The sequence below is a fragment of the Oncorhynchus mykiss genome, chromosome 4, assembly GCF_057628025.1.
Source record: "Oncorhynchus mykiss isolate SJ-2025 chromosome 4, ASM5762802v1, whole genome shotgun sequence".
Taxonomy (NCBI): Eukaryota; Metazoa; Chordata; class Actinopteri; order Salmoniformes; family Salmonidae; genus Oncorhynchus; species Oncorhynchus mykiss.
In genome coordinates, this window is record NC_143025.1 from 78,320,628 (window position 1) to 78,345,478 (window position 24,851).

At 44.0% G+C, this 24,851-nt stretch overlaps 1 protein-coding gene across 3 annotated transcripts in view; it reads left to right on the forward strand.

Annotated features, from left to right (window-relative positions):
* LOC110522448 (1-phosphatidylinositol 4,5-bisphosphate phosphodiesterase beta-4) overlaps window positions 1-24,851 on the forward strand; it is a 142,866-nt gene that overhangs the window by 91,734 nt on the left and 26,281 nt on the right. For all 3 annotated transcript variants that reach the window (XM_036976061.2, XM_036976062.2, XM_090233087.1), the window contains 11 exons: window positions 105-195; window positions 341-436; window positions 1,348-1,481; window positions 2,468-2,563; window positions 2,835-2,976; window positions 4,829-4,913; window positions 11,303-11,427; window positions 13,105-13,156; window positions 14,901-15,003; window positions 17,017-17,181; window positions 22,318-22,522. In XM_036976061.2, coding sequence (XP_036831956.2) covers window positions 105-195; window positions 341-436; window positions 1,348-1,481; window positions 2,468-2,563; window positions 2,835-2,976; window positions 4,829-4,913; window positions 11,303-11,427; window positions 13,105-13,156; window positions 14,901-15,003; window positions 17,017-17,181; window positions 22,318-22,522 — 1,294 coding nt within the window. The remainder of the gene's footprint in view (window positions 1-104; window positions 196-340; window positions 437-1,347; window positions 1,482-2,467; window positions 2,564-2,834; window positions 2,977-4,828; window positions 4,914-11,302; window positions 11,428-13,104; window positions 13,157-14,900; window positions 15,004-17,016; window positions 17,182-22,317; window positions 22,523-24,851) is intronic.

The window sequence follows — 24,851 nt, forward strand, 5'->3', positions numbered from 1 at the left end:
CCGTGTCTGATAGTTCATCATGGTTGAACATAATAAACAATATGTACAATACTGTAATGTCTCCTTCCATTTTGTAAAAAAGGAACGTTTGTTGTTGTTGCCAGGTTGAAGCGGGTCGTCCCTTGCCTTCTCCCATCGACCTCAAACGCAAAATCCTCATCAAAAACAAACGCTTGAAACCTGAGGTGGAACAGAGTACGTATACAGTGACAGTCAACTTTATGCAAGAATAGTTTTATATCTGCAGTTACAGATGTTGCTACTGCTGGACTGTTCTCTCACTCTGTATGATGGTTTTGTTGACTACACTATGTTGACTTGTGTTGTTGTTGTTCTACAGAGCAGTTAGAGTCCTTTAAGAAGCACATGGAGGCTGGAGAGACCAACACACCAGCTATCTTACTGGGAGCAGAGACAGAGGAAGATGTGGAGAATGGTGAGCGTGTGTGTGTGTGTGTGTGTGTGTGTGTGTGTGTGTGTGTGTGTGTGTGTGTGTGTGTGTGTGTGTGTGTGTGTGTGTACACGAGGGTTCTTCTTTTGTTTCTTGTTCTGGTGTGTAGTCACTTTGGAGACTGAGATATTCACGCACTCTGTATCAGTTCACTAGAGGATGTGTGTGTCTTTGTGACCATGTGTGTGTGTTGGAAGGGTAACTGTGTGTGGTGGAAGGGTAACCGTGTGTGTTGGATGGTAACTGTGTGTGTTGGATGGTAACTGTGTGCGTTGGAGGGTAACTGTGTGTGTTGGAGGGTAACTGTGTGTGTTGGAGGGTAACTGTGTGTGTTGGAGGGTAACCGTGTGTGTTGGATGGTAACTGTGTGTGTTGGAGGGTAACTGTGTGTGTTGGAGGGTAACTGTGTGTGTTGGATGGTAACTGTGTGTGTTGGAGGGTAACTGTGTGTGTTGGAAGGGTAACCGTGTGTGTTGGAGGGTAACTGTGTGTGTTGGAGGGTAACTGTGTGTGTTGGAGGGTAACTGTGTGTGTTGGAGGGTAACTGTGTGTGTTGGATGGTAACTGTGTGTGTTGGATGGTAACTGTGTGTGTTGGAGGGTAACTGTGTGTGTTGGAGGGTAACTGTGTGTGTTGGATGGTAACTGTGTGTGTTGGAGGGTAACTGTGTGTGTTGGATGGTAACTCTGTGTGTTGGAGGGTAACTGTGTGTGTTGGAGGGTAACTGTGTGTGTTGGATGGTAACTGTGTGTGTTGGAGGGTAACTGTGTGTGTTGGAGGGTAACTGTGTGTGTTGGATGGTAACTGTGTGTGTTGGAGGGTAACTGTGTGTGTTGGAGGGTAACTGTGTGTGTTGGAGGGTAACTGTGTGTGTTGGAGGGTAACTGTGTGTGTAGCTCTAGGTGATGTGAAGGAGGTGAACCCTGACTTGAAGATCAGTACATCAGAGGAGCCTAGTGAAGACAACAGCCTCAGCACCAGTGTCAGTGTGAAGAAAGAAGGAGAGGAGAGGGACAACAGCATCAAAAAGGTATACATTTTCTAAATGGAATTTGTGTTTTTAGGTAAGACTTAGGGCTTTATTTTAACAAACCTAAGTTGGACATGATTTGGAAATGCCCACACATGTCTATATAAGGTCCCACAATTGACAGTGCATGTCAGAGTGAAAACCAAGCCATGAGGTTGAAGGAGTTGTCACTAGAACTCTGAGACAAGATTGTGTCAAGGCACAGATCTGGGGAAGGGTACCAAAAAATGGCTGCAGCATTGAAGGTCCCAAGAACACAGTGGCTTTCATCATTCTTAATTGGAAGATGTTTGGAACCATCAAGACTCTTCCTAAAGCTGGCCACCTGGCCAAACTGAGAAATTGGGGGAGAAGGGCCTTGTTCAGGGAGGTGACCAAGAACCCGATGGGAGAACCTTCCAGAAGGACAACCACCCCTGCAGCATTCCACCAATCAGGCCTTTATGGTAGAGTTCCCAGACAGCAGCCACTTCTCAGTAAAAGGCACATAACAGCCTGCTTGGAGTTTGCCAAAATGCACCTAAAGGCCTTGGACTGTGAGAAACAAGATTCTCTGGTCTGATGAAACCAAGATTGAACTCTTTGGCCTGAATACCAAATGTCACGTCTTGAGGAAACATGGCACCATCCCAACGTGGTGGCAGCATCATGCTGTGGGAGGGACTGGGAGACTCGTCCGGATCGATGGAAAGATGAACGGAGCAAAGTACAGAGAGATCCTTGATGAAAACCTGCTCAGGACCTCAGACTGGGGCAAAGGTTCACCTTCCAACAGGTCAACAACCCTAAGCACACAGCCAAGACAACGCAGGACTGGCTTTGGGACAAGTCAACAATTGAATCCATTTTAGAATAAGTCTGTGGAAAAAGTCAAGGAGTCTGAATACTTTCCGAATGCACTGTAAACGGGTGAACTGCTGTTTCATCCGATCAGCATCCAGGACCCAAACTACCCCGTTTATAATGAACTATTGTTGTGTGTTCAGGTTGTGGAGGAGGATCCAACAGAGATGTCTGAGGCCACAGAAGTTACAGACACCACAGACATCTCAGAGGCTTCTGAGGATAACAACATCAAAAAGGTATGGGAGTTGGTTCAGCTGCTCTTTCTCTCTTTACTGGTCACAAACTATCCTTTTCTCTCCCTGCTGTTGAGTGTGTAGTCTTTTCTCTAAGCTCTAGCCAGTGTAAAGCTCTTTCTCTGGTCATTTATATATTGATAATGAGAGTGTTCCTAACTGACTTGGAGGGGCTTTATAACTACTGTATATCTGTGTGTATAGTGAGGAGAGACTGGAAGACAACAGAGATGTGTGAGTGTAAAACAACAGTGTGTTTCCTGCTCCTGTGTAGACTGGCGAGACGACGGATGACGAGGAGGCTCTGATAGCCTCGTACACATACGTAGGAGCCACCACCAACATCCACCCCTACCTCTCTGCCATGGTCAACTACGCACAGCCAGTCAAGTTCCAGAGCTTCGACGTCGCAGAAGGTAACCTTCAACAGTAATGCTAAATGAACTGGTTGAGTGAGTGTTTAGTTATGGTGATTGTTAAACTTCTAGAACTTGTACTGCAAAATGAAGCTGGTTCAGATGATTTCTTAACCGCCATCGATAAGAAACATTACTGTGCAGCCGTATTCATTGATCTGGCCAAGGCTTTCGACTCTGTCAATCACCACATCCTCATCGGCAGACTCAACAGCCTTGGTTTCTCAAATGATTGCCTCGCCTGGTTCACCAACTACTTCTCTGATAGAGTTCAGTGTGTCAAATCTGAGGGTCTGTTGTCCGGACCTCTGTTAGTCTCTATGGGGGTGCCACAGGGTTCAATTCTTGGACCGACTCTCTTCTCTGTATACATCAATGAGGTCGCTCTTGCTGCTGGTGAGTCTCTGATCCACCTCTACGCAGACGACACCATTCTGTATACTTCCGGCCCTTCTTTGGACACTGTGTTAACAACCCTCCAGGCAAGCTTCAATGCCATACAACTCTCCTTCCGTGGCCTCCAACTGCTCTTAAATACAAGTAAAACTAAATGCATGCTCTTCAACCGATCACTACCTGCACCTACCCGCCTGTCCAACATCACTACTCTGGACGGCTCTGACTTAGAATACGTGGACAACTACAAATACTTAGGTGTCTGGTTAGACTGTAAACTCTCCTTCCAGACCCATATCAAACATCTCCAATCCAAAGTTAAATCTAGAATTGGCTTCCTATTTCGCAACAAAGCATCCTTCACTCATGCTGCCAAACATACCCTTGTAAAACTGACCATCCTACCAATCCTCGACTTTGGCGATGTAATTTACAAAATAGCCTCCAATACCCTACTCAACAAACTGGATGCAGTCTATCACAGTGCAATCCGTTTTGTCACCAAAGCCCCATACACTACCCACCATTGCGACCTGTACGCTCTCGTTGGCTGGCCCTCGCTTCATACTCGTCGCCAAACCCACTGGCTCCATGTCATCTACAAGACCCTGCTAGGTAAAGTCCCCCCTTATCTCAGCTCGCTGGTCACCATAGCATCTCCCACCTGTAGCACACGCTCCAGCAGGTATATCTCTCTAGTCACCCCCAAAACCAATTCTTTCTTTGGCCGCCTCTCTTTCCAGTTCTCTGCTGCCAATGACTGGAACGAACTACAAAAATCTCTGAAACTGGAAACACTTATCTCCCTCACTAGCTTTAAGCACCAACTGTCAGAGCAGCTCACAGATTACTGCACCTGTACATAGCCCACATATAATTTAGCCCTATCAACTACCTCTTTCCCAACTGTATTTAATTTATTTATTTATTTTGCTCCTTTGCACCCCATTATTTTTATTTCTACTTTGCACATTCTTCCATTGCAAAACTACCATTCCAGTGTTTTACTTGCTATATTGTATTTACCTTGCCACCAAGGCCTTTTTTTGCCTTTACCTCCCTTCTCACCTCATTTGCTCACATTGTATATAGACTTGTTTATACTTTATTATTGACTGTATGTTTGTTTTACTCCATGTGTAACTCTGTGTTGTTGTATCTGTCGAACTGCTTTGCTTTATCTTGGCCAGGTCGCAATTGTAAATGAGAACTTGTTCTCAACTTGCCTACCTGGTTAAATAAAGGTAAAATAAAATAAAATAAAATAAAAAATTTAGTTACTTGAGCTGTCATGGTGCAACATCAAAGTTGTGGGTTGTAATGGTACACTTCTAGATGTGTCAGTTACATTAGTCGGATGCGCTCTCTCTTTTAGTCTTTCGCTCTCTCTCCCTTCCTCTTTCTTATTCTCTCTCTCTATCTTCCATTTTAACTCTACTGTCTCTTCTCTCCCCAGAGAGGAACATCCACCACAACATGTCGTCATTTAATGAGTCAGTGGGTTTGGGTTATCTAAAGACCAACGCCATCGAGTTTGTCAAGTATCCTTTGGTCCAGTGTCAACACTCACACAGCATGTAAATGCACACAGACAACATAGACACGATAAACACAGTAATTCCTGACCTGTGAAGCAGTCAAGATGAGTCCATAGTCCTTTAGTCCTTTCACTTCATCAAAAGTGACTGACTCCCTAGATTTTCTAGATGGCAACAGAACCAATATCCATAGTGAGTCCCTTGGACCTTTTTATCCATGCCAAACTTAGTGCAAAACCACGCCCACGGGTAACCTAGCAACATTCAAAGCCGAGCTGATTGGTCAGAGTTCGGACGTTCCCTGTGACAAAGTAAATGTGTGTGAGAGAGGAAGAATGCTAGATAGGGAATCCCCTCAGAGTTTGCTCGTGCCTGCTATGCCACAAACCGCGGGAGATGCGCAGCCTCATTTGAAATGAGCTCAATGAAAGGCAAGCAACAAGTAACTCTGTAGATAGCTAACATTACATGATTGTCATTAATAGTGAATCAATGGAGCTAGCTTTGCCCGTTCAGCTAGAGCTACTGTTGCTATGCAGCATGCATAGTTGCCAACGAGCACAAATATCATGTCGCTAAGTATCTCAATAGTCCTTTTGAAAACACTTAGATAACCACACTGAGCTAACAGTAGACAACACACACTACTAGACAGCTTCAGCCCAATCGCTGTCGTAAGATACAGTTGAAGTCGGAAGTTTACATACACTTAGGTTGGAGTCATTAACTTGTTTTTCAACCACTCCACAAATTTCTTGTTAACAAACTATAGTTTTGGCAAGTCGGTTAGGACATCTACTTTGTGCATGACACAAGTCATTTTTCCAACAATTGTTTACAGACAGATTATTTCACTCACTGTATCACAATTCCAGTGGGTCAGAAGTTTACATACACTAAGTTGACTGTGCCTTTAAACAGCTTGGCTTTAGAAGCTTCTGATAGGCTAATTGACATCATTTGAGTCATTTGGAGGTGTACCTGTAGATGTATTTCAGGGCCTACCTTCAAACTCAGTGCCTCTTTGCTGGACATCATGGGAAAATCAAAAAATTGTAAACCTCCACAAGTCTGGTTCATCCTTGGGAGCAATTTCCAAATGCCTGAAGATACCACGTTCATCTGTACAAACAATAGTACGCTAGTATAAACACCATGGGACCACGCAGCTGTCATACCGCTCACAAAGGCGATGCTTTCTGTTTCCTAGAGATGAACGTACTTTGGTGCGAAAAGTGCAAATCAATCCCAGAACAACAGCAAAGGACCTTGTGAAGATGCTGGAGGAAACCATTACTAAAGTATCTACAGTGCCTTGCGAAAGTATTCGGCCCCCTTGAACTTTGCGACCTTTTGCCACATTTCAGGCTTCAAACATAAAGATATAAAACTGTATTTTTTTGTGAAGAATCAACAACAAGTGGGACACAATCATGAAGTGGAACGACATTTATTGGATATTTCAAACTTTTTTAACAAATCAAAAACTGAAAAATTGGGTGTGCAAAATTATTCAGCCCCTTTACTTTCAGTGCAGCAAACTCTCTCCAGAAGTTCAGTGAGGATCTCTGAATGATCCAATGTTGACCTAAATGACTAATGATGATAAATACAATCCACCTGTGTGTAATCAAGTCTCTGTATAAATGCACCTGCACTGTGATAGTCTCAGAGGTCCGTTAAAAGTGCAGAGAGCATCATGAAGAACAAGGAACACACCAGGCAGGTCCGAGATACTGTTGTGAAGAAGTTTAAAGCCGGATTTGGATACAAAAAGATTTCCCAAGCTTTAAACATCCCAAGGAGCACTGTGCAAGCGATAATATTGAAATGGAAGGAGTATCAGACCACTGCAAATCTACCAAGACCTGGCCGTCCCTCTAAACTTTCAGCTCATACAAGGAGAAGACTGATCAGAGATGCAGCCAAGAGGCCCATGATCACTCTGGATGAACTGCAGAGATCTACAGCTGAGGTGGGAGACTCTGTCCATAGGACAACAATCAGTTGTATATTGCACAAATCTGGTCTTTATGGAAGAGTGGCAAGAAGAAAGACATTTCTTAAAGATATCCATAAAAAGTGTTGTTTAAAGTTTGCCACAAGCCACCTGGGAGACACACCAAACATGTGGAAGAAGGTGCTCTGGTCAGATGAAACCAAAATTGAACTTTTTGGCAACAATGCAAAATGTTATGTTTGGCGTAAAAGCAACACAGCTCATCACCCTGACCACACCATCCCCACTGTCAAACATGGTGGTGGCAGCATCATGGTTTGGGCCTGCTTTTCTTCAGCAGGGACAGGGAAGATGGTTAAAATTGATGGGAAGATGGATGGAGCCAAATACGGGACCATTCTGGAAGAAAACCTGATGGAGTCTGCAAAATACCTGAGACTGGGACGGAGATTTGTCTTCCAACAAGACAATGATCCAAAACATAAAGCAAAATCTGCAATGGAATGGTTCAAAAATAAACATATCCAGGTGTTAGAATGGCCAAGTCAAAGTCCAGACCTGAATCCAATCGAGAATCTGTGGAAAGAACTGAAAACTGCTGTTCACAAATGCTCTCCATCCAACCTCACTGAGCTCGAGCTGTTTTGCAAGGAGGAATGGGAAAAAATGTCAGTCTCTCGATGTGCAAAACTGATAGAGACATACCCCAAGCGACTTACAGCTGTAATCGCAGCAAAAGGTGGCGCTACAAAGTATTAACTTAAGGGGGCTGAATAATTTTGCACTCCCAATTTTTCAGTTTTTGATTTGTTAAAAAAGTTTGAAATATCCAATAAATGTCGTTCCACTTCATGATTGTGTCCCACTTGTTGTTGATTCTTCAAAAAAATACAGTTTTAAATCTTTATGTTTGAAGCCTGAAATGTGGCAAAAGGTCGCAAAGTTCAAGGGGGCCGAATACTTTCGCAAGGCACTGTATATGTCACGATCGTCCTCCTCTTCATCTGAAGAGGAGAGGCGAGATGGATCGGAAGACCAAAATGCGGTAAAATGAGTCCTATATCAACATAACCCGAAAGGTCACTCAGCAAAAAGAAGCCACTGCTCCAAAACCACCATAAAAAACAGACTACAGTTTGCAACTGCACATGGGGACAAAGATTGTACTTTTTGTAGAAATGTCCTCTGGTCTGATGAAACAGAAATAGAACTGTTTGGCCATAATGACCATCGTTATGTTTTGAGGAAAAAGGGGGAGGCTTGCAAGCCGAAGAACACCATCCCAACCGTGAAGCACGGGGTGGCAGCATCATGTTGTGGGGGTGCTTTGCTGCAGTAGGGACTGGTGCACTTCACAAAATATATGGCATCATGAGGTAGGAAAATTATGTGGATATATTGAAGCAACATCTCAAGACATCAGTCAGGAAGTTAAAACTTGGTCGCAAATGGGTCTTTCAAATGGACAATGACCCCAAGCATACTTCCAAAGTTGTGGCAAAATGGCTTAAGGACAACAAAGTCAAGGTATTGGAGTGGCCATCACAAAGCCCTGACCTCAATCCTATAGAACATTTGTGGGCAGAACGGAAAAAGTGTGTGCAAGCAAGGAGGCCTACAAACCTGACTCAGTTACACCAGCTCTGTCAGGAGGAATGGGCCAAAATTCACCCAACTTATTGTGGGAAGCTTGTGGAAGGCTACCCAAAACGTTTGACCCAAGTTAAACAATTTAAATGCAATGCTACCAAATACTAATTGAGTGTATGTAAACTTCTAACCCACTGGGAATGTGCTGAAATAAATAATTCTCTCTACTATTATTCTGACATTTCACATTCTTAAAATTAAGTGGTGTTTCTAACTGACCTAAAACAGGGATTTTTTTACTCTGATTAAATGTCAGGAATTGTGAAAAACTGATTTTAAATGTATTTGGCTAAGGTGTATGTAAACTTCCGACTTCAACTGTAGCAAAAGTTTGGACACACCTACTCATTCAAGGTTTTTTCTTTATTATTTACTAGTTTATACATTGTAGAATAATAGTGAAGACATCAATACTATGTGCATGTTGTAACCAAAAAAAGTAGTAAACAATTCAAAATATATTTATATTTGAGATTCTTCAAAGTAGCCACCCTGTGCCTTGATGAAAGCGTTGCACACTTGGCATTCTCTCAACCAGCTTCACCTTGAATGCTTTTTCAACAGTCTTGAAGGAGTTCCCACATATGCTGAGCACTTATTGGCTGCTTTTGCTTCACTCTGCGGTCCAACTCATCCCAAACTATCTCAACTGGTACTGTAATTCACAGATGACTTACCTCCAAAAACAATGCAACTATCCATGAAGTCGATGCCATTCATCTGGTCAGTCATGCTGACTGCAATCACTCACTAAAAAGCTACATAGTTTAATGCAACTTTATATTCAGATTTGGGAAAATACCAAAAAGGTATTGGTGGCAATGTTTTGGTGGTGATTAGAGGTCGACCGATTATGATTTTTCAACACCGATACTGATTATTGGAGGCCCAAAAAAGCCGATACCGATTAATCGGACGATTTTTATTTATTTATTTGTAATAATGACAATTACAACAATACTGAATGAACACTTATTTTAACTTAATATAATACATCAATAAAATCAATTTAGCCTCAAGTAAATAATGAAACATGTTCAATTTGGTTTAAATAATGTAAATACAAAAAGTGTTGGAGAAGAAAGTAAAAGTGCAATATGTGCCATGTAAGAAAGCTAACGTTTAAGTTCCTTGCTCAGAACATGAGAACATATGAAAGCTGGTGGTTCCTTTTAACATGAGTCTTCAATATTCCCAGGTAAGAAGTTTTAGGTTGTAGTTAATATAGTATTTATAGGACTATTTCTCTCTATACCATTTGTATTTCATATACCTTTGACTATTGGATGTTCTTATAGGCACTTTAGTATTGCCAGTGTAACAGTATAGCTTCAGTCCCTCTCCTCGCTCCTCCCTGGGCTCGAACCAGCAACACAACGACAACAGCCACCCTCGAAGCAGCGTTACCCATGCAGAGCAAGGGGAACAACTACTAGAGGGCTCAGAGCGAGTGACGTTTGAAACGCTATTAGCGCGCTCTAACTAGCTAGCGATTTCACTTCGGTTACACCAGCCTCATCTCGGGAGTTGATAGGCTTGAAGTCATAAACAGCGCAATGCTTGACGCACAACGAAGAGCTGCTGGCAAAACGCACGAAAGTGCTGTTTGAATGAATGTTTACGCGCCTGCTTCTGCCTACCACCGCTCAGTCAGATACTTAGATACTTGTATGCTTGTATGCTCAGTCAGATTATATGCAACGTAGGACACGCTAGATAATATCTAGTAATATCATCAACCATGTGTAGTTAACTAGTGATTATGATTGATTGTTTTTTATAAGATACGTTTAATGCTAGCTAGCAACTTACCTTGGCTTACTGCATTCGCGTAACAGGCAGTCTCCTTGTGGAGTGCAACGAGAGAGATGCAGGTCGTTATTGCGTTGGATGAGTTAACTGTAAGGTTGCAAGATTGGTTCCCCCGAGCTGACAAGGTGAAAATCTGTCGTTCTGCCCCTGAACAAGGCAGTAAACCCACCGTTCCTAGGCCGTCATTGAAAATAAGAACTTGTTCTTAACTGACTTGCCTAGTTAAATAAAGATTAAATAAAGATATAAAAATAAAAAATAAACGGCAAATTGGCGCCCACAAATACCGATTTCCGATTGTTATGAAAACTTGAAATCGGCCCTAATTAATCGGCCATACCGATTAATCGGTTGACCTCTAATGGTGATTCTGTCTCTTGCGTTCTTTCTTCTCTCATGCGCCTCTACTTCTCAAAAAGGAACAATTGAACTGAATGTTGCTAGTTTTCTAGTAGGCGCCGTTTTGCACCAAGTTTGGCGTGGATAAAAAGCACGCCCCCTGGACCAGAATTTACCTAGTTGCAAAAGTTGTAACTTTGCAGTTTTAGGTCACCCAGATATGAGCCCATGATAGGGCTAGACTCTGCTGGATACTAGATGTTGTTTGTTTACAGTATGCATCTGTGGAAAACTGCCCTAGGTCCTCTGGGAGAGACCGATGTGCCTTTGGAATGGGGAACACACACACATTCCAGTGGGAATGCAGGACACAAGCTGTTCCCTTCTAAAAATAGGTCTGCGGCCTGTTCGACTCGCTACACAAACACAGACAAACACACCACTGTTTCAACTTCCAGACCTCAGGTGCTGTACCATGTTATCCTACTGATCAAACATCATACCTACATACACACACACATGCAAGCATAGACACACACAACTTCCACATGTATGTACACACGAACAAGCGCACACACACACTCTTTCCCTCCCTCTGTCCCTGTGTTAAGTCCTGAATGTTGGCGTCCAGCTACAACAAGCGTCAGATGAGTCGGATCTATCCTAAAGGAGGCAGGGTGGACTCCAGTAATTACATGCCTCAGATCTTCTGGAACGCAGGCTGCCAGATGGTCTCCCTTAACTACCAGACCCCAGGTACTGTACTGTACTGGAACATGTTAATCAAACTGCACATACAGACTCATACATAGATTCACATGACACACACACCTCACGTAGCACTATACCACTGTTTCTCTGTAACTCTCCCGTCTGAGGGTTGAGGGATTGAACACACGCACACGTGCAATTATAGATTCACATGCGACACACACACACACACACACACATGGAAAGATTCACATGCGACACACACCACACACACATGGATAGATTCTCATGCGACACACCACACACACACACACTAATAGATTCACATGTGACACACACCACACACACATATGGATGGATTCACATGCGACACACACACACTAATAGATTCACATGTGACACACACCACACACACGCACTAATAGATTCACATGTGACACACACCACACACACATATGGATAGATTCACATGTGGCACACACCACACACACACACTAATAGATTCACATGTGACACACACCACACACACATATGGATAGATTCACATGTGGCACACACCACACACACACACTAATAGATTCACATGTGACACACACCACACACACATATGGATGGATTCACATGCGACACACACACACACACACACACACTAATAGATTCACATGCGACACGCATACACTAATAGATTCACATGCGACACACACATACACTAATAGATTCACATGCGACACACATACACTAATAGATTCACATGCGACACACATACACTAATAGATTCACATGCGACACACATACACTAATAGATTCACATGCGACACACATACACTAATAGATTCACATGCGACACACATACACTAATAGATTCACATGCGACACACATACACTAATAGATTCACATGCGACACACATACAGACTGTACTTATTATTTGCTTCCTATTCACTATGAGTCATGTTACCCTCTACAGGACACATGCTCTCACAGACACTCTCTCTCTCTGTGTTTCTATCTCTCTCTTCCTGTCTCTCTCTCTCTCTTCCTTTCTTTCTTTCTTTCTCTCTATCGCTCTCTCTCACTCTTCCTGTCAATTTCAATTTAAGGAGCCTTATTGGCATGGGAAACATGTTAACATTACCAAAGCAAGTGAAATAGATAATAAACAAAAGTGAAATAAACAATAAAAAACTCAACAGTAAACATTACACTCACATAATTTCCAAAAGGATAAAGGCATTTCAAATGTCATATTATGTTGTAACAGTGGCTCTCTCTCGCTCTCTTCATCTGTCACACACACACACTGTGAACCCTGTAGTCAGCAGATGCTGCCCCATGTCTGAGGGTGATGGGGTTGGAACATGATGGGGTTGGCTCCCTGTGAGTGGGCATGTGTAGGGCTGGAGGGGGTGAGGGTCGGGGGAAAGAGAGAGAGATGGAGGAGAGGAGAAGATGTAAGTAAGGTGGATGATTCCCCCCTTTTCTCTTCTCTCCCTCTGGGTTGAGCACAACAACACTGCAGAATGTGACTCTTGAATTTTTGAAGAAATCAACATGTCACAAATTAATTTAATCAACCAGAAAAATGTCATCTGTGTGTGTATGTCTATGTCTGTTGGCATAATGTGTGTGTACGCTTCAAGAAGAGTGTGTGTGTGCATGTGACTGTGTGTGTGTCTATGATTTCCATTGTAATAACACCTATACGGACTCTCTCTTGTCTCAGATCTGGCCATGCAGTTGAACCAGGGAAAGTATGAGTACAACGGATCCTGTGGGTTAGTGCTACTGCTCCTCTCTCCATCCCCCACCCTCCTTAGATCCCTTTATCTGCCCCTTCCTTTCCGAAAGCTCAACAATTAAAGCGTTTCACATCTCATAAGTGGTTGCCAGCGGGCTCACTCTGCCACTATCTCATTGATGGGGCTCCCCTCCTTTTATCATCTCTCTCTCCTGCTATCATGCGCTATCTCTCTCCTTTCTCTCTCTGTCTCCCCTATCTCTCCTTTCTCCCCCCCTCTTCCTCTGTCCTGGGGCTTTCACTACTAAAGTCAGATAGTTCATATGGGAGGAGATCAGTAATGACAGTAACACCCCTACGTCCTAATGCTCTTCTAATGTGACTTTCACCCTTGACTAATGTCACACACACACACACACACACACACACACACACACATACCCAGGTCTTTCCTAATGCTCTTCTAATGTGACTTTCACCCTTAACTAATGTCTCACACACACACACACACACACACACACACACACACACAGCCAGGTCTCTCCTAATGCACTTCTAATGTGACTTTCACCCTTAACTAATGCCACACACACACACACACACACAGGTCTCTCCTAATGCGTCTCCTGTCCTAACTCAGCTGGCACGCACACACACACACACACAGGTCTCTCCTAATGCATCTCCCGTCTTATCCCAGCTGGCACACACACAGGTCTCTCCTAATGCATCTCCTGACCTATCCCAGCTGGCACACACACAGGTCTCTCCTAATGCATCTCCCGTCCTAACTCAGCTAGCACACACACAGGTCTCTCCTAATGCGTCTCCCATCCTAACTCAGCTGGCACACACACAGGTCTCTCCTAATGCATCTCCTGTCCTAACTCAGCTGGCACACACACACACACACACACACACACACACACAGGTCTCTCCTAATGCATCTCCCGTCCTAACTCAGCTGGCACACACACACACACACAGGTCTCTCCTAATGCGTCTCCCGTCCTAACTCAGCTGGCACACACACAGGTCTCTCCTAATGCGTCTCCCGTCCTAACTCAGCTGGCACACACACACACACACAGGGTAGAATCACAATCATTGTCATCATCATTTGGATTCAGGCTAATTTACTGTAACAGTGTGAGCAGGAATATAAATGATCTAGCACTAATTATGCTTTTTGTACTAATTGATACAACCACCAATCCATTTATCTTGATATGGAAAATAGTTATGCACCATCTCTACAACACTATTTAGATGTAATTGTTAAAAGAGCTGAAAACACTGTATAACACATGTATAAACACTATACTAGCACATTACAGAACGTGTTTAGAGCGGCAAACAGCAGTAGAAACAATAACAAAACAAACTCCCCACCCCTGTTTCGGTACAAAGCTGAGGGATGGGGAGAAATATAACCACTCTCAAATTCACAGACACAGCTGTGGATGCAAGGACTGACCATCCATGATATGAAAATGATAGTTTTAACCATGTTTTGAGGCTATACAGGGTTTGTTCAAATGTACTTTGTTTACAAACATTGGAGTAAAACAAGCTTATATTTTGGGTTCTGATGAGGTACGACAGTTGAACTAAGCTCATGAGGCATTTATAAATGATATCCTTCAAAAATCAATGGGTAAATATCATTAATGTATAAGTCCAAAAATGGATGTAGCAACTGCAGATTCCCCCTTTAAACATAGAGTTATATTTTTTTGGGGGGGCCCTGCTGGGCCACCGTCCCTTCTTTCTCTTCCCAGGTATCTGTTGAAGCCAGACTTCATGCGTCGCTCAGACAGGATGTTTGACCCCTTCTCAGAGACACCTGTGGACGGGGTTATTGCTGCTACCTGCAGTGTACAGGTACGAGGTCAGGAGTTCAAAGTTCACAGCACAAAGAGGGAGATGGAGGTAGATGGGGTTTACTGTAGGGTATCTGCATATGATCACCGTATTAATAAGAAACCAAGATAGAAAAGCAATACAGTTGAAGTCGGAAGTTTACATACACTTAGGTTGGAGTCATTAAAACTCATTTTTCAATCACTCCATACATTTCTTGTTAACAAACTATAGTTTTGGCAAGTCGGTTAGGACATCTACTTTGTGCATGACATAATTTAATTTTTCTAACAATTGTTTACAGACAGGTTATTTCACTTATAATTCACTGTATCACAATTCTAGTGGGTCAGAAGTTTACATACACTAAGTTGACTGTGCCTTTAAACAGCTTGGAAAATTCCAGAAAATAATGTCATGGCTTTAGAAGCTTCTGATAGGCTAATTGACATCATTTGAGTCAATTGCAGGTGTACCTGTGGATGTATTTCAAAGCCTACCTTCAAACTCAGTGCCTCTTTGCTTGACATCATGGGAAAATCAAAAGAAATCAGCCAAGACCTCAACAATGTTTTTGTAGACCTCCGCAAGTCTGGTTCATCCTTGGGAGCAATTTCCAAACACCTGAAGGTACCACGTTCATCTGTACAAACAATAGTACACAAGTATAAACACCATGGGACCACACAGCCGTCATACCACTCAGGATGGAGACAAGTTCTGTCTCCTAGAGATGAACGTACTTTGGTGAGAAAAGTTCAAATCAATCCCAGAACAACAGCAAAGGACCTTGTGAACATGTTGGAGGAAACAGGTACAAAAGTATCTATATCCACAGTAAAACAAGTCCCATATCGACATAACCTGAAAGGCCGCTCAGCAAAGAAGTAGTAACTGGTCCAAACACGCCATAAAAAAACCTGACTACGGTTTGCAACTGCACATGGGGACAAAGATCGTACTTTTTGGAGAAATGTCCTCTGGTCTGATGAAATAGAAATATAACTGTTTGGCCATAATGACCATCGTTTGGAGGAAAAAGGGGGAGGCCTGCAAGCCGAAGAACACCATCCCAACCGTGAAGCACGGGGGTGGCAGCATCATGTTGTGGGGTGCTTTGTTGCAGGAGGGACTGGTGCACTTCACAAAATAGATGGCATCATGAGGATGGAAAATTATATGGATATATTTAAGCTTCAAAATGGACAATGACCCCAAGCATACTTCCAAAGTTGTGGCACAATGGCTTAAGGACAACAAAGTCAAGGTATTGGAGTGGCCATCACAAAGTCCTGACCTCAATCCTATAGAACATTTGTGGGCAGAACTGAAAAGGCGTGTGCGAGCAAGGAGGCCTACAAACCTGACTCAGTTACACCAGCTCTGTCAGGCGGAATGGGCCAGAAATTCACCCAACTTATTGTGGGAAGCTTGTGGAAGGCTACCCGAAACATTTGAACCAAGTTAAACAATTTAAAGGCAATGCTACCGAATACTAATTGAGTGTATGTAAACTTCTGACCCACTGGGAATGTGATGAAAGAAATAAAAGCTGATATAAATCCTTCTCTCTACTATTATTCTGACATTTCACATTCTTTCAATAAAGTGGTGATCCGAACTGTCCTAAGACAGTGATTTTTTTACTCTGATTAAATGTCAGGAATTGTGTAAAAATGATTTGAAATGTATTTGGCTAAGGTGTATGTAAACTTCCGTCTTCAACTGTACATGCGCTGAGAAGATGGGAAACCTGAAGCTCACTTGTGTGAAGTTTACTATTTTACAACTTAATGTTAGATGGTTCCTCACCCTGAAAGTAGTCTATAGGCCAGGACAAAATGTACATCTGTGGTCCAGTTTTATTTAAACAGCCATTACAAATTTCAGATAACTTTAGCCACCGCTAGCTAAAAATCCATGTCAGTGATGTGACCATATTACAAAAAATGATGTCTAATCATTTGGCCGTTTTCAAAAAAGTTGTGTTATATTGTATTTAATTGTTGTTTGACTGGATGTGTATGTTCTCAGGTGTTTTCTGGTCAGTTCCTGTCTGATAAGAAGATTGGGACCTACGTAGAGGTGGACATGTATGGGTTGCCCACGGATACCATTCGCAAAGAGTTCCGCACCCGCATGGTGATGAACAACGGCCTGAACCCCGCCTACAACGAAGAACCTTTCGTCTTCAGGAAGGTACAGAGGAGAGGAGAGAGGGAGGGATGGAAGGAGGAGAGGAGATAGATGTAGATGGGAGGGAGGAGGAGAGAGGGATGGGATAGTATATGATATGAAGGGAATAGGAGGATAAGGGAGTAGGAGAGAGGAATGGAAGAGCGGGAGAGGTATTAGACAGGAGAGACTGGAGAAATGGCTGAATGTAGAGAAGAAGACAGGAGAAGAAAATGTAGGAGAGGAGAACACTAGAAAGGTATAGGAAATGGAATAGAAAAGAATGGAAGGGAAATGGAACAGTTCATACCATGCTGCATTAGTTGTTTACTGGTAGGTATTGGAGTTTAACAGCTTAGGGAGTAGCAAAGGGAGGGAGGGGTGAGTTGGAGGGGATTGGGAGGGAATGGATGTCCCTGTGGTACTTAGAACTACTCAGTGTGTCTGCAGAGAAAGAGAGGAGAGGAGAGGGGGAGACGGCATGGAGGGAAGAGCGGAGAGGAGAGGGGGAGAAGGCATGGAGGGAAGAGCGGAGTGGAGAGGGTGAGAAGGCATGGAGGGAAGAGCGGAGAGGAGAGGGGGAGAAGGCATGGAGGGAAGAGCGGAGAGGAGAGGGGGAGAAGGCATGGAGGGAAGAGCGGAGAGGAGAGGGGGAGACGGCATGGAGGGAAGAGCGGAGAGGAGAGGGGGAGAAGGCATGGAGGGAAGAGCGGAGAGGAGAGGGGGAGAAGGCATGGAGGGAAGAGCGGAGAGGAGAGGGGGAGAAGGCATGGAGGGAAGAGCGGAGAGGAGAGGGGGAGACAGCATGGAGGGAAGAGCGGAGAGGAGAGGGGGAGAAAGCATGGAGGGAAGAGCGGAGAGGAGCGGGGGAGACAGCATGGAGGGAAGAGTGGAGAGGAGAGGGGGAGAAGGCATGGAGGGAAGAGCGGAGAGGAGAGGGGGAGAAGGCATGGAGGGAAGAGCGGAGAGGAGAGGGGGAGACAGCATGGAGGGAAGAGCGGAGTGGAGAGGGGGAGAAGGCATGGAGGGAAGAGCGGAGAGGAGAGGGGGAGAAGGCATGGAGGGAAGAGCGGAGAGGAGAGGGGGAGAAGGCATGGAGGGAAGAGCGGAGAGGAGAGGGGGAGACGGCATGGAGGGAAGAGCGGAGAGGAGAGGGGGGAAGGCATGGAGGGAAGAGCGGAGAGGAGAGGGGGAGAAGGCATGGAGGGAAGAGCGGAGAGGAGAGGGGGAGAAGGCATGGAGGGAAGAGTGGAGAGGACAGGGGGAGAAGGCATGGAGGGAAGAGAGAAAGGGGATAACAGATGTATAGCATGAGAGAGAGAAAAAAGAGAGCAAATAGAGGAAGAGAAGATTCGAGACAGAATGGGGATGAGAGGAAGAGAAAAAAAGAATTAGGTTGAACCAGAGAGAAAGAGTACAATATCTGGAGATAGCGAAGAAACCAAGGAAGAATAAAGGAGAGGGGAAGAGTAGAAAGGTAGAAAATAAAAGGAGAGAAGTGGAGAGGGGGAAGGACCTTTAGAACAAATAGAAAAAGAGGAGATGGGGGAGAGAGAATGGAAAGAGAAGGAGGGATGTGGGGCAGAGACTGTGTTTGTGTGGGGAGGGGGGGGGGGTGTGTGTTTGTGACTCCAGCTCCAACACACATCATCAGTCACAGGCTGCTGCCTCAGTGCTGCTGGACACACACACACACACACACACACACACTGACATCAGGAGGGCCATCTCACACTGTGCTGCTGGACACACACACAGACTGCCACGCTGTGCTGGCAAAAGACTTGCAGAGTTGCAAGTTGCACTTATACACAGACATTCACACATTTAGACATGCATGCATACACAGCTGTCTGGACTTCCATCGCACACACACACACACACACACACACACACACCATTCCCTGGACACACAAACATACGTATTGCACACACGCACACACACACACACACAAAGCTCCTCTCCCTAGATGTGAATGTGTGCTTGCTGATGAGTTAATGGTTCTGTAATGGCCTTGTATATGGGCTAATGTTCGAAACAGATAGTGGAGAGCCTAGCTACAGTCTATTATCATCACTGCTGGGTATATGCTACTGTCATCACTGCTGGGTATATGCTATTATCATCACTGCTGGGTATATGCTACTGTCATCACTGCTGGGTATATTCTATTATCATCACTGCTGGGTATATGCTACTGTCATCACTGCTGGGTATATTCTATTATCATCACTGCTGGGTATATGCTACTGTCATCACTGCTGGGTATATGCTATTATCATCACTGCTGGGTATATGCTACTGTCATCACTGCTGGGTATATGCTACTGTCATCACTGCTGGGCATATGCTATTATCATCACTGCGGGGTATATTCGTCTGTCATCACTGCTGGGTATATGCTACTGTCATCACTGCTGGGTATATGCTACTGTCATCACTGCTGGGTATATGCTATTATCATCACTGCTGGGTATATGCTACTGTCATCACTGCTGAGTATATGCTACTGTCATCACTGCGGTGTATATGCTATTATCATCACTGCTATGTATATGCTACTGTCATCACTGCTGGGTATATACTATTATCATCACTGCTGGGTATATGCTACTGTCATCACTGCTGGGTATATGCTACTGTCATCGCTGCTGGGTATATACTATTATCATCACTGCTGGGTATATGCTACTGTCATCACTGCTGGGTATATGCTATCATCATCACTGCGGGGTATATGCTACTGTCATCACTGCTGGGTATATGCTATCATCATCACTGCGGGGTATATGCTACTGTCATCACTGCTGGGTATATGCTACTGTCATCACTGCTGGGTATATGCTACTGTCATCACTGCTGGGTATATGCTACTTTCATCACTGCTGGGTATATGCTATTATCATCACTGCGGGGTATATGCTACTGTCATCACTGCTGGGTATATGCTACTGTCATCACTGCTGGGTATATGCTACTGTCATCACTGCTGGGTATATGCTACTGTCATCACTGCTGGGCATATGCTACTGTCATCACTGCTGGGTATATGCTATTATCATCACTGCTGGGTATATGCTATTATCATCACTGCTGGGTATATGCTACTGTCATCACTGCTGGGTATATGCTATTATCATCACTGCTGGGTATATGCTACTGTCATCACTGCTGGGTATATGCTACTGTCATCACTGCTGGGTATATGCTACTGTCATCACTGCTGGGTATATGCTATCATCATCACTGCTGGGTATATGCTACTGTCATCACTGCTGGGTATATGCTACTGTCATCACTGCTGGGTATATGCTACTGTCATCACTGCTGGGTATATGCTACTGTCATCACTGCTGGGTATATGCTATTATCATCACTGCTGGGTATATGCTACTGTCATCACTGCTGGGTATATACTATTATCATCACTGCGGGGTATATGCTATTATCATCACTGCTGGGTATATGCTACTGTCATCACTGCTGGGTATATGCTATTATCATCACTGCTGGGTATATGCTACTGTCATCACTGCTGGGTATATGCTATTATCATCACTGCTGGGTATATGCTATTATCATCACTGCTGGGTATATGCTATTATCATCACTGCTGGGTATATGCTACTGTCATCACTGCTGGGTATATGCTATTATCATCACTGCTGGGTATATGCTACTGTCATCACTGCTGGGTATATGCTATTATCATCACTGCTGGGTATATGCTACTGTCATCACTGCTGGGTATATGCTATCATCATCACTGCTGGGTATATGCTACTGTCATCACTGCTGGGTATATGCTACTGTCATCACTGCTGGGTATATGCTACTGTCATCACTGCTGGGTATATGCTACTGTCATCACTGCTGGGTATATGCTATTATCATCACTGCTGGGTACATGCTACTGTCATCACTGCTGGGTATATACTATTATCATCACTGCTGGGTATATGCTATTATCATCACTGCTGGGTATATGCTACTGTCATCACTGCTGGGTATATGCTATTATCATCACTGCTGGGTATATGCTACTGTCATCACTGCTGGGTATATGCTATTATCATCACTGCTGGGTATATGCTACTGTCATCACTGCTGGGTATATGCTATTATCATCACTGCTGGGTATATGCTACTGTCATCACTGCTGGGTATATGCTACTGTCATCACTGCTGGGTATATGCTATTATCATCACTGCTGGGTATATGCTACTGTCATCACTGCTGGGTATATGCTACTGTCATCACAGCTGGGTATATGCTACTGTCATCACTGCTGGGTATATACTATTATCATCACTGCTGGGTATATGCTACTGTCATCACTGCTGGGTATATGCTACTGTCATCACTGCTGGGTATATGCTACTGTCATCACTTCTGGGTATATGCTAATTATAATCACTGCTGGGTATATACTACTGTCATCACTGCTGTGTATATGATATTATCATCACTACTGGGTATATGCTACTGTCATCACTGCTGGGTATATGCTATCATCATCACTGCTGGGTATATGCCACTGTCATCACTGCTGGGTATATGCTACTGTCATCACTGCTGGGTATATGCTACTGTCATCACTGCTGGGTATATGCTACTGTCATTACTTCTGGGTATATGATATTATCATCACTGCTGGGTATATGCTACTGTCATTACTTCTGGGTATATGCTAATTATAATCACTGCTGGGTATATGCTACTGTCATCACTGCTGGGTATATGCTACTGTCATCACTGCTGTGTATATGATATTATCATCACTGCTGGGTATATGCTATCATCATCACTGCTGGGTATATGCTATCATCATCACTGCTGGGTATATGCTACTGTCATCACTGCTGGGTATATGCTACTGTCATCACTGCTGGGTATATGCTACTGTCATCACTGCTGGGTATATGCTACTGTCATCACTGCTGGGTATATGCTATCATCATCACTGCTGGGTATATGCTATCATCATCACTGCTGCGTATATGCTACTGTCATCACTGCTGGGTATATGCTACTGTCATCACTGCTCTGTGATAACATGTTCTACCTTACAACCTGACTCATTCTAGTGAAAAGGGAATGAATCTTAACGCTCTTTCCTTTTTCTCTCTCTATCCCTCCCTCCCTCTCTCTCTCACAGGTGATTCTGCCAGACCTGGCTGTGCTGCGTCTAGCTGTGTATGATGACAATAATAAGTTGATAGGTCAGAGGATTCTACCATTGGAGGGTCTACAGGCAGGATACAGACACATCTCTTTACGCAACGAAGGGAACAAGCCTCTGTCTTTACCCACCGTTTTCTGTAACATAGTACTTAAGACCTACGTACCCGAAGGCTTTGGAGGTGAGGAGACACACTGACACACACACACACACACACACACTCGCCACACACACTCCCTTGCAAATACACAGTTGTACTTTCTCTTCAGAATTGTAGGTTAGGGGCAGCAGAGGCAGTGTGTGTGTGTGTGCGTGCGTGCGTGTGTGTGTGTGTGAGAGAACCCCTATTGGTCTACAGATGTGTGTCACTGAACTCTATATTACTCACTCATAAACACTTGAGTTTGGAGACTAGGGTTGCAACATTTTGGGGAAAGTTCGGAGGTGGAAACTTTCTGTGGGAATTAACAGGAATATATGGGAATTAACAAAAAAATATACAAATTAATATTCATTTAAATGTAGATGTTTTTTGCATTGGATATACTTACCATATCATATGGAGACAGAAACATAAACATTTTATCTTATCATAAGTAGACATAATTGCAAATGATTAAATCCTTCCAATATAAATTTTAAAAACAATTTAGTTATTAAATGAGTTGACTCTTCACATGGGATGATTTCACTGAACAACAAAAGAAACGGAATATGGAAGGATCCCCAATGATCCATCACATCACATCTGTAAAATGATAGTCTGGAAACTAAAGCTTTGGTCGTCTTCCTCTCAGGCTTCCATGTCTTCTCCCTGGACCTCCTCAATGTCCACCTCATGAACATCAGACTCTGAAGCCTCATCTTCACTGTCACTTTCCAACCTTGTTGAGGATGGCTCATTGTCAAGCTCTAAAAGCCTCAGATTTGCCTGAATGGCCACCAATTTTTCAACCCTTGTACTGGTCAGCCTGTTGCGTGCGTTGGTGTGTGTGTTACCAAACCAGTTGCACTCTGAGGCGGCTGATGTTGATGTTGGTGGGATTTAGAGGATGATGGAGGCAACAGGGGGAAGAGCCTCAGATCCACAGAGTCCCTTAAACCAGGTGGCTGATGAGATATGTTGGCACGACTGCCATATTGCATCTCTATCCCAAATGGAAGTGTACTTCGCCAGACTGCCAAGAACCTTGCCCTCATCCAGGCCAAGGTGGCGAGACACGGTAGTGATGACACCAAAGGCCTTGTTGATCTCTGCACCAGACAGGATGCTCTTGCCAGCATACTTGGGGTCCAACATGTATGCTGCGGCGTGGATGGGCTTCAGGCAGAAGTCTTCATGCTTTTTGATGTATTTCAGAACTGCAGTTTCCTCTGCATGGAGCAACAGGGAAGTGGGTAGTACGTATTTATTCTCTTACATCTGCAAGCAGAGTCTGAACATCAGACAGGACGGCATTGTCTCTCTCAATCCGTACAATGGCTACTGCTATAGCTTTCAGGAGTTTCAGGCTGCCCACCACTCTCTCCCAAAATACATCATCCAGGATTATCCTCTTGATGGGGCTGTCCATATCGGCAGACTGTGATATGGCCATATCTTGGAGAGACTCCTTCCCCTCCAGGAGACTGTCAAACATGATGACAACACCACCCCAACGGGTGTTGCTGGGCAGCTTCAATGTGGTGCTCTTATTCTTCTCACTTTGCTTGGTGAGGTAGATTGCTGCTATAACTTGATGACCCTTCACATACCTAACTATTTTCTTGGCTCTCTTGTAGAGTGTGTCCATTGTTTTCAGTGCCATGATGTCCTTGAGGAGCAGATTCAATGCATGAGCAGCACAGCCAATGGGTGTGATGTGAGGGTAGGACTCCTCCACTTTAGACCAAGCAGCCTTCATGTTCACATTGTCTGTCACCAGTGCAAATACATTCTGTGGTCCAAGGTCATTGATGACTGCCTTCAGCTCATCTGCAATGTAGAGACCGGTGTGTCTGTTGTCCATTATGTCTGTGCTCTTGTAGAATACTGGTTGAGGGGTGGAGATTATGTAGTTCATTATTCCTTGCCCACAAACATTCGACCACCCATCAGAGATTATTGCAATACAGTCTGCTTTCTCTATGATTTGCTTGACATTCACTTGAACTCTGCATCCAGCAAATGAGTAGATAAAGCATATCTGGTTGGAGGGGTGTATGCTGGGCGGAGAAAATTCAGAAATCTCTTCCAATACACATTGCCTGTGAGCATCAGAGGTGAACCAGTTGCATACACAGCTCGAGCAAGACATTCAACAGCATTTCTCTGACAACGTTCCTCCATTGAGTAAAACAAAAAGCATCTGAATCCAGGAGGACTATGAGCTGTCGATAAGGTGTCTGATTCATCATTTTCACTTTTGTCAGAGGTTGCTTGTTGTGAGCGCTGAAGGAACTTTTTGCACTTGGCCAGATGATTCTGCATCTTTGTTGCGTTCTTCACATATGATTTGGCACAGTATTTG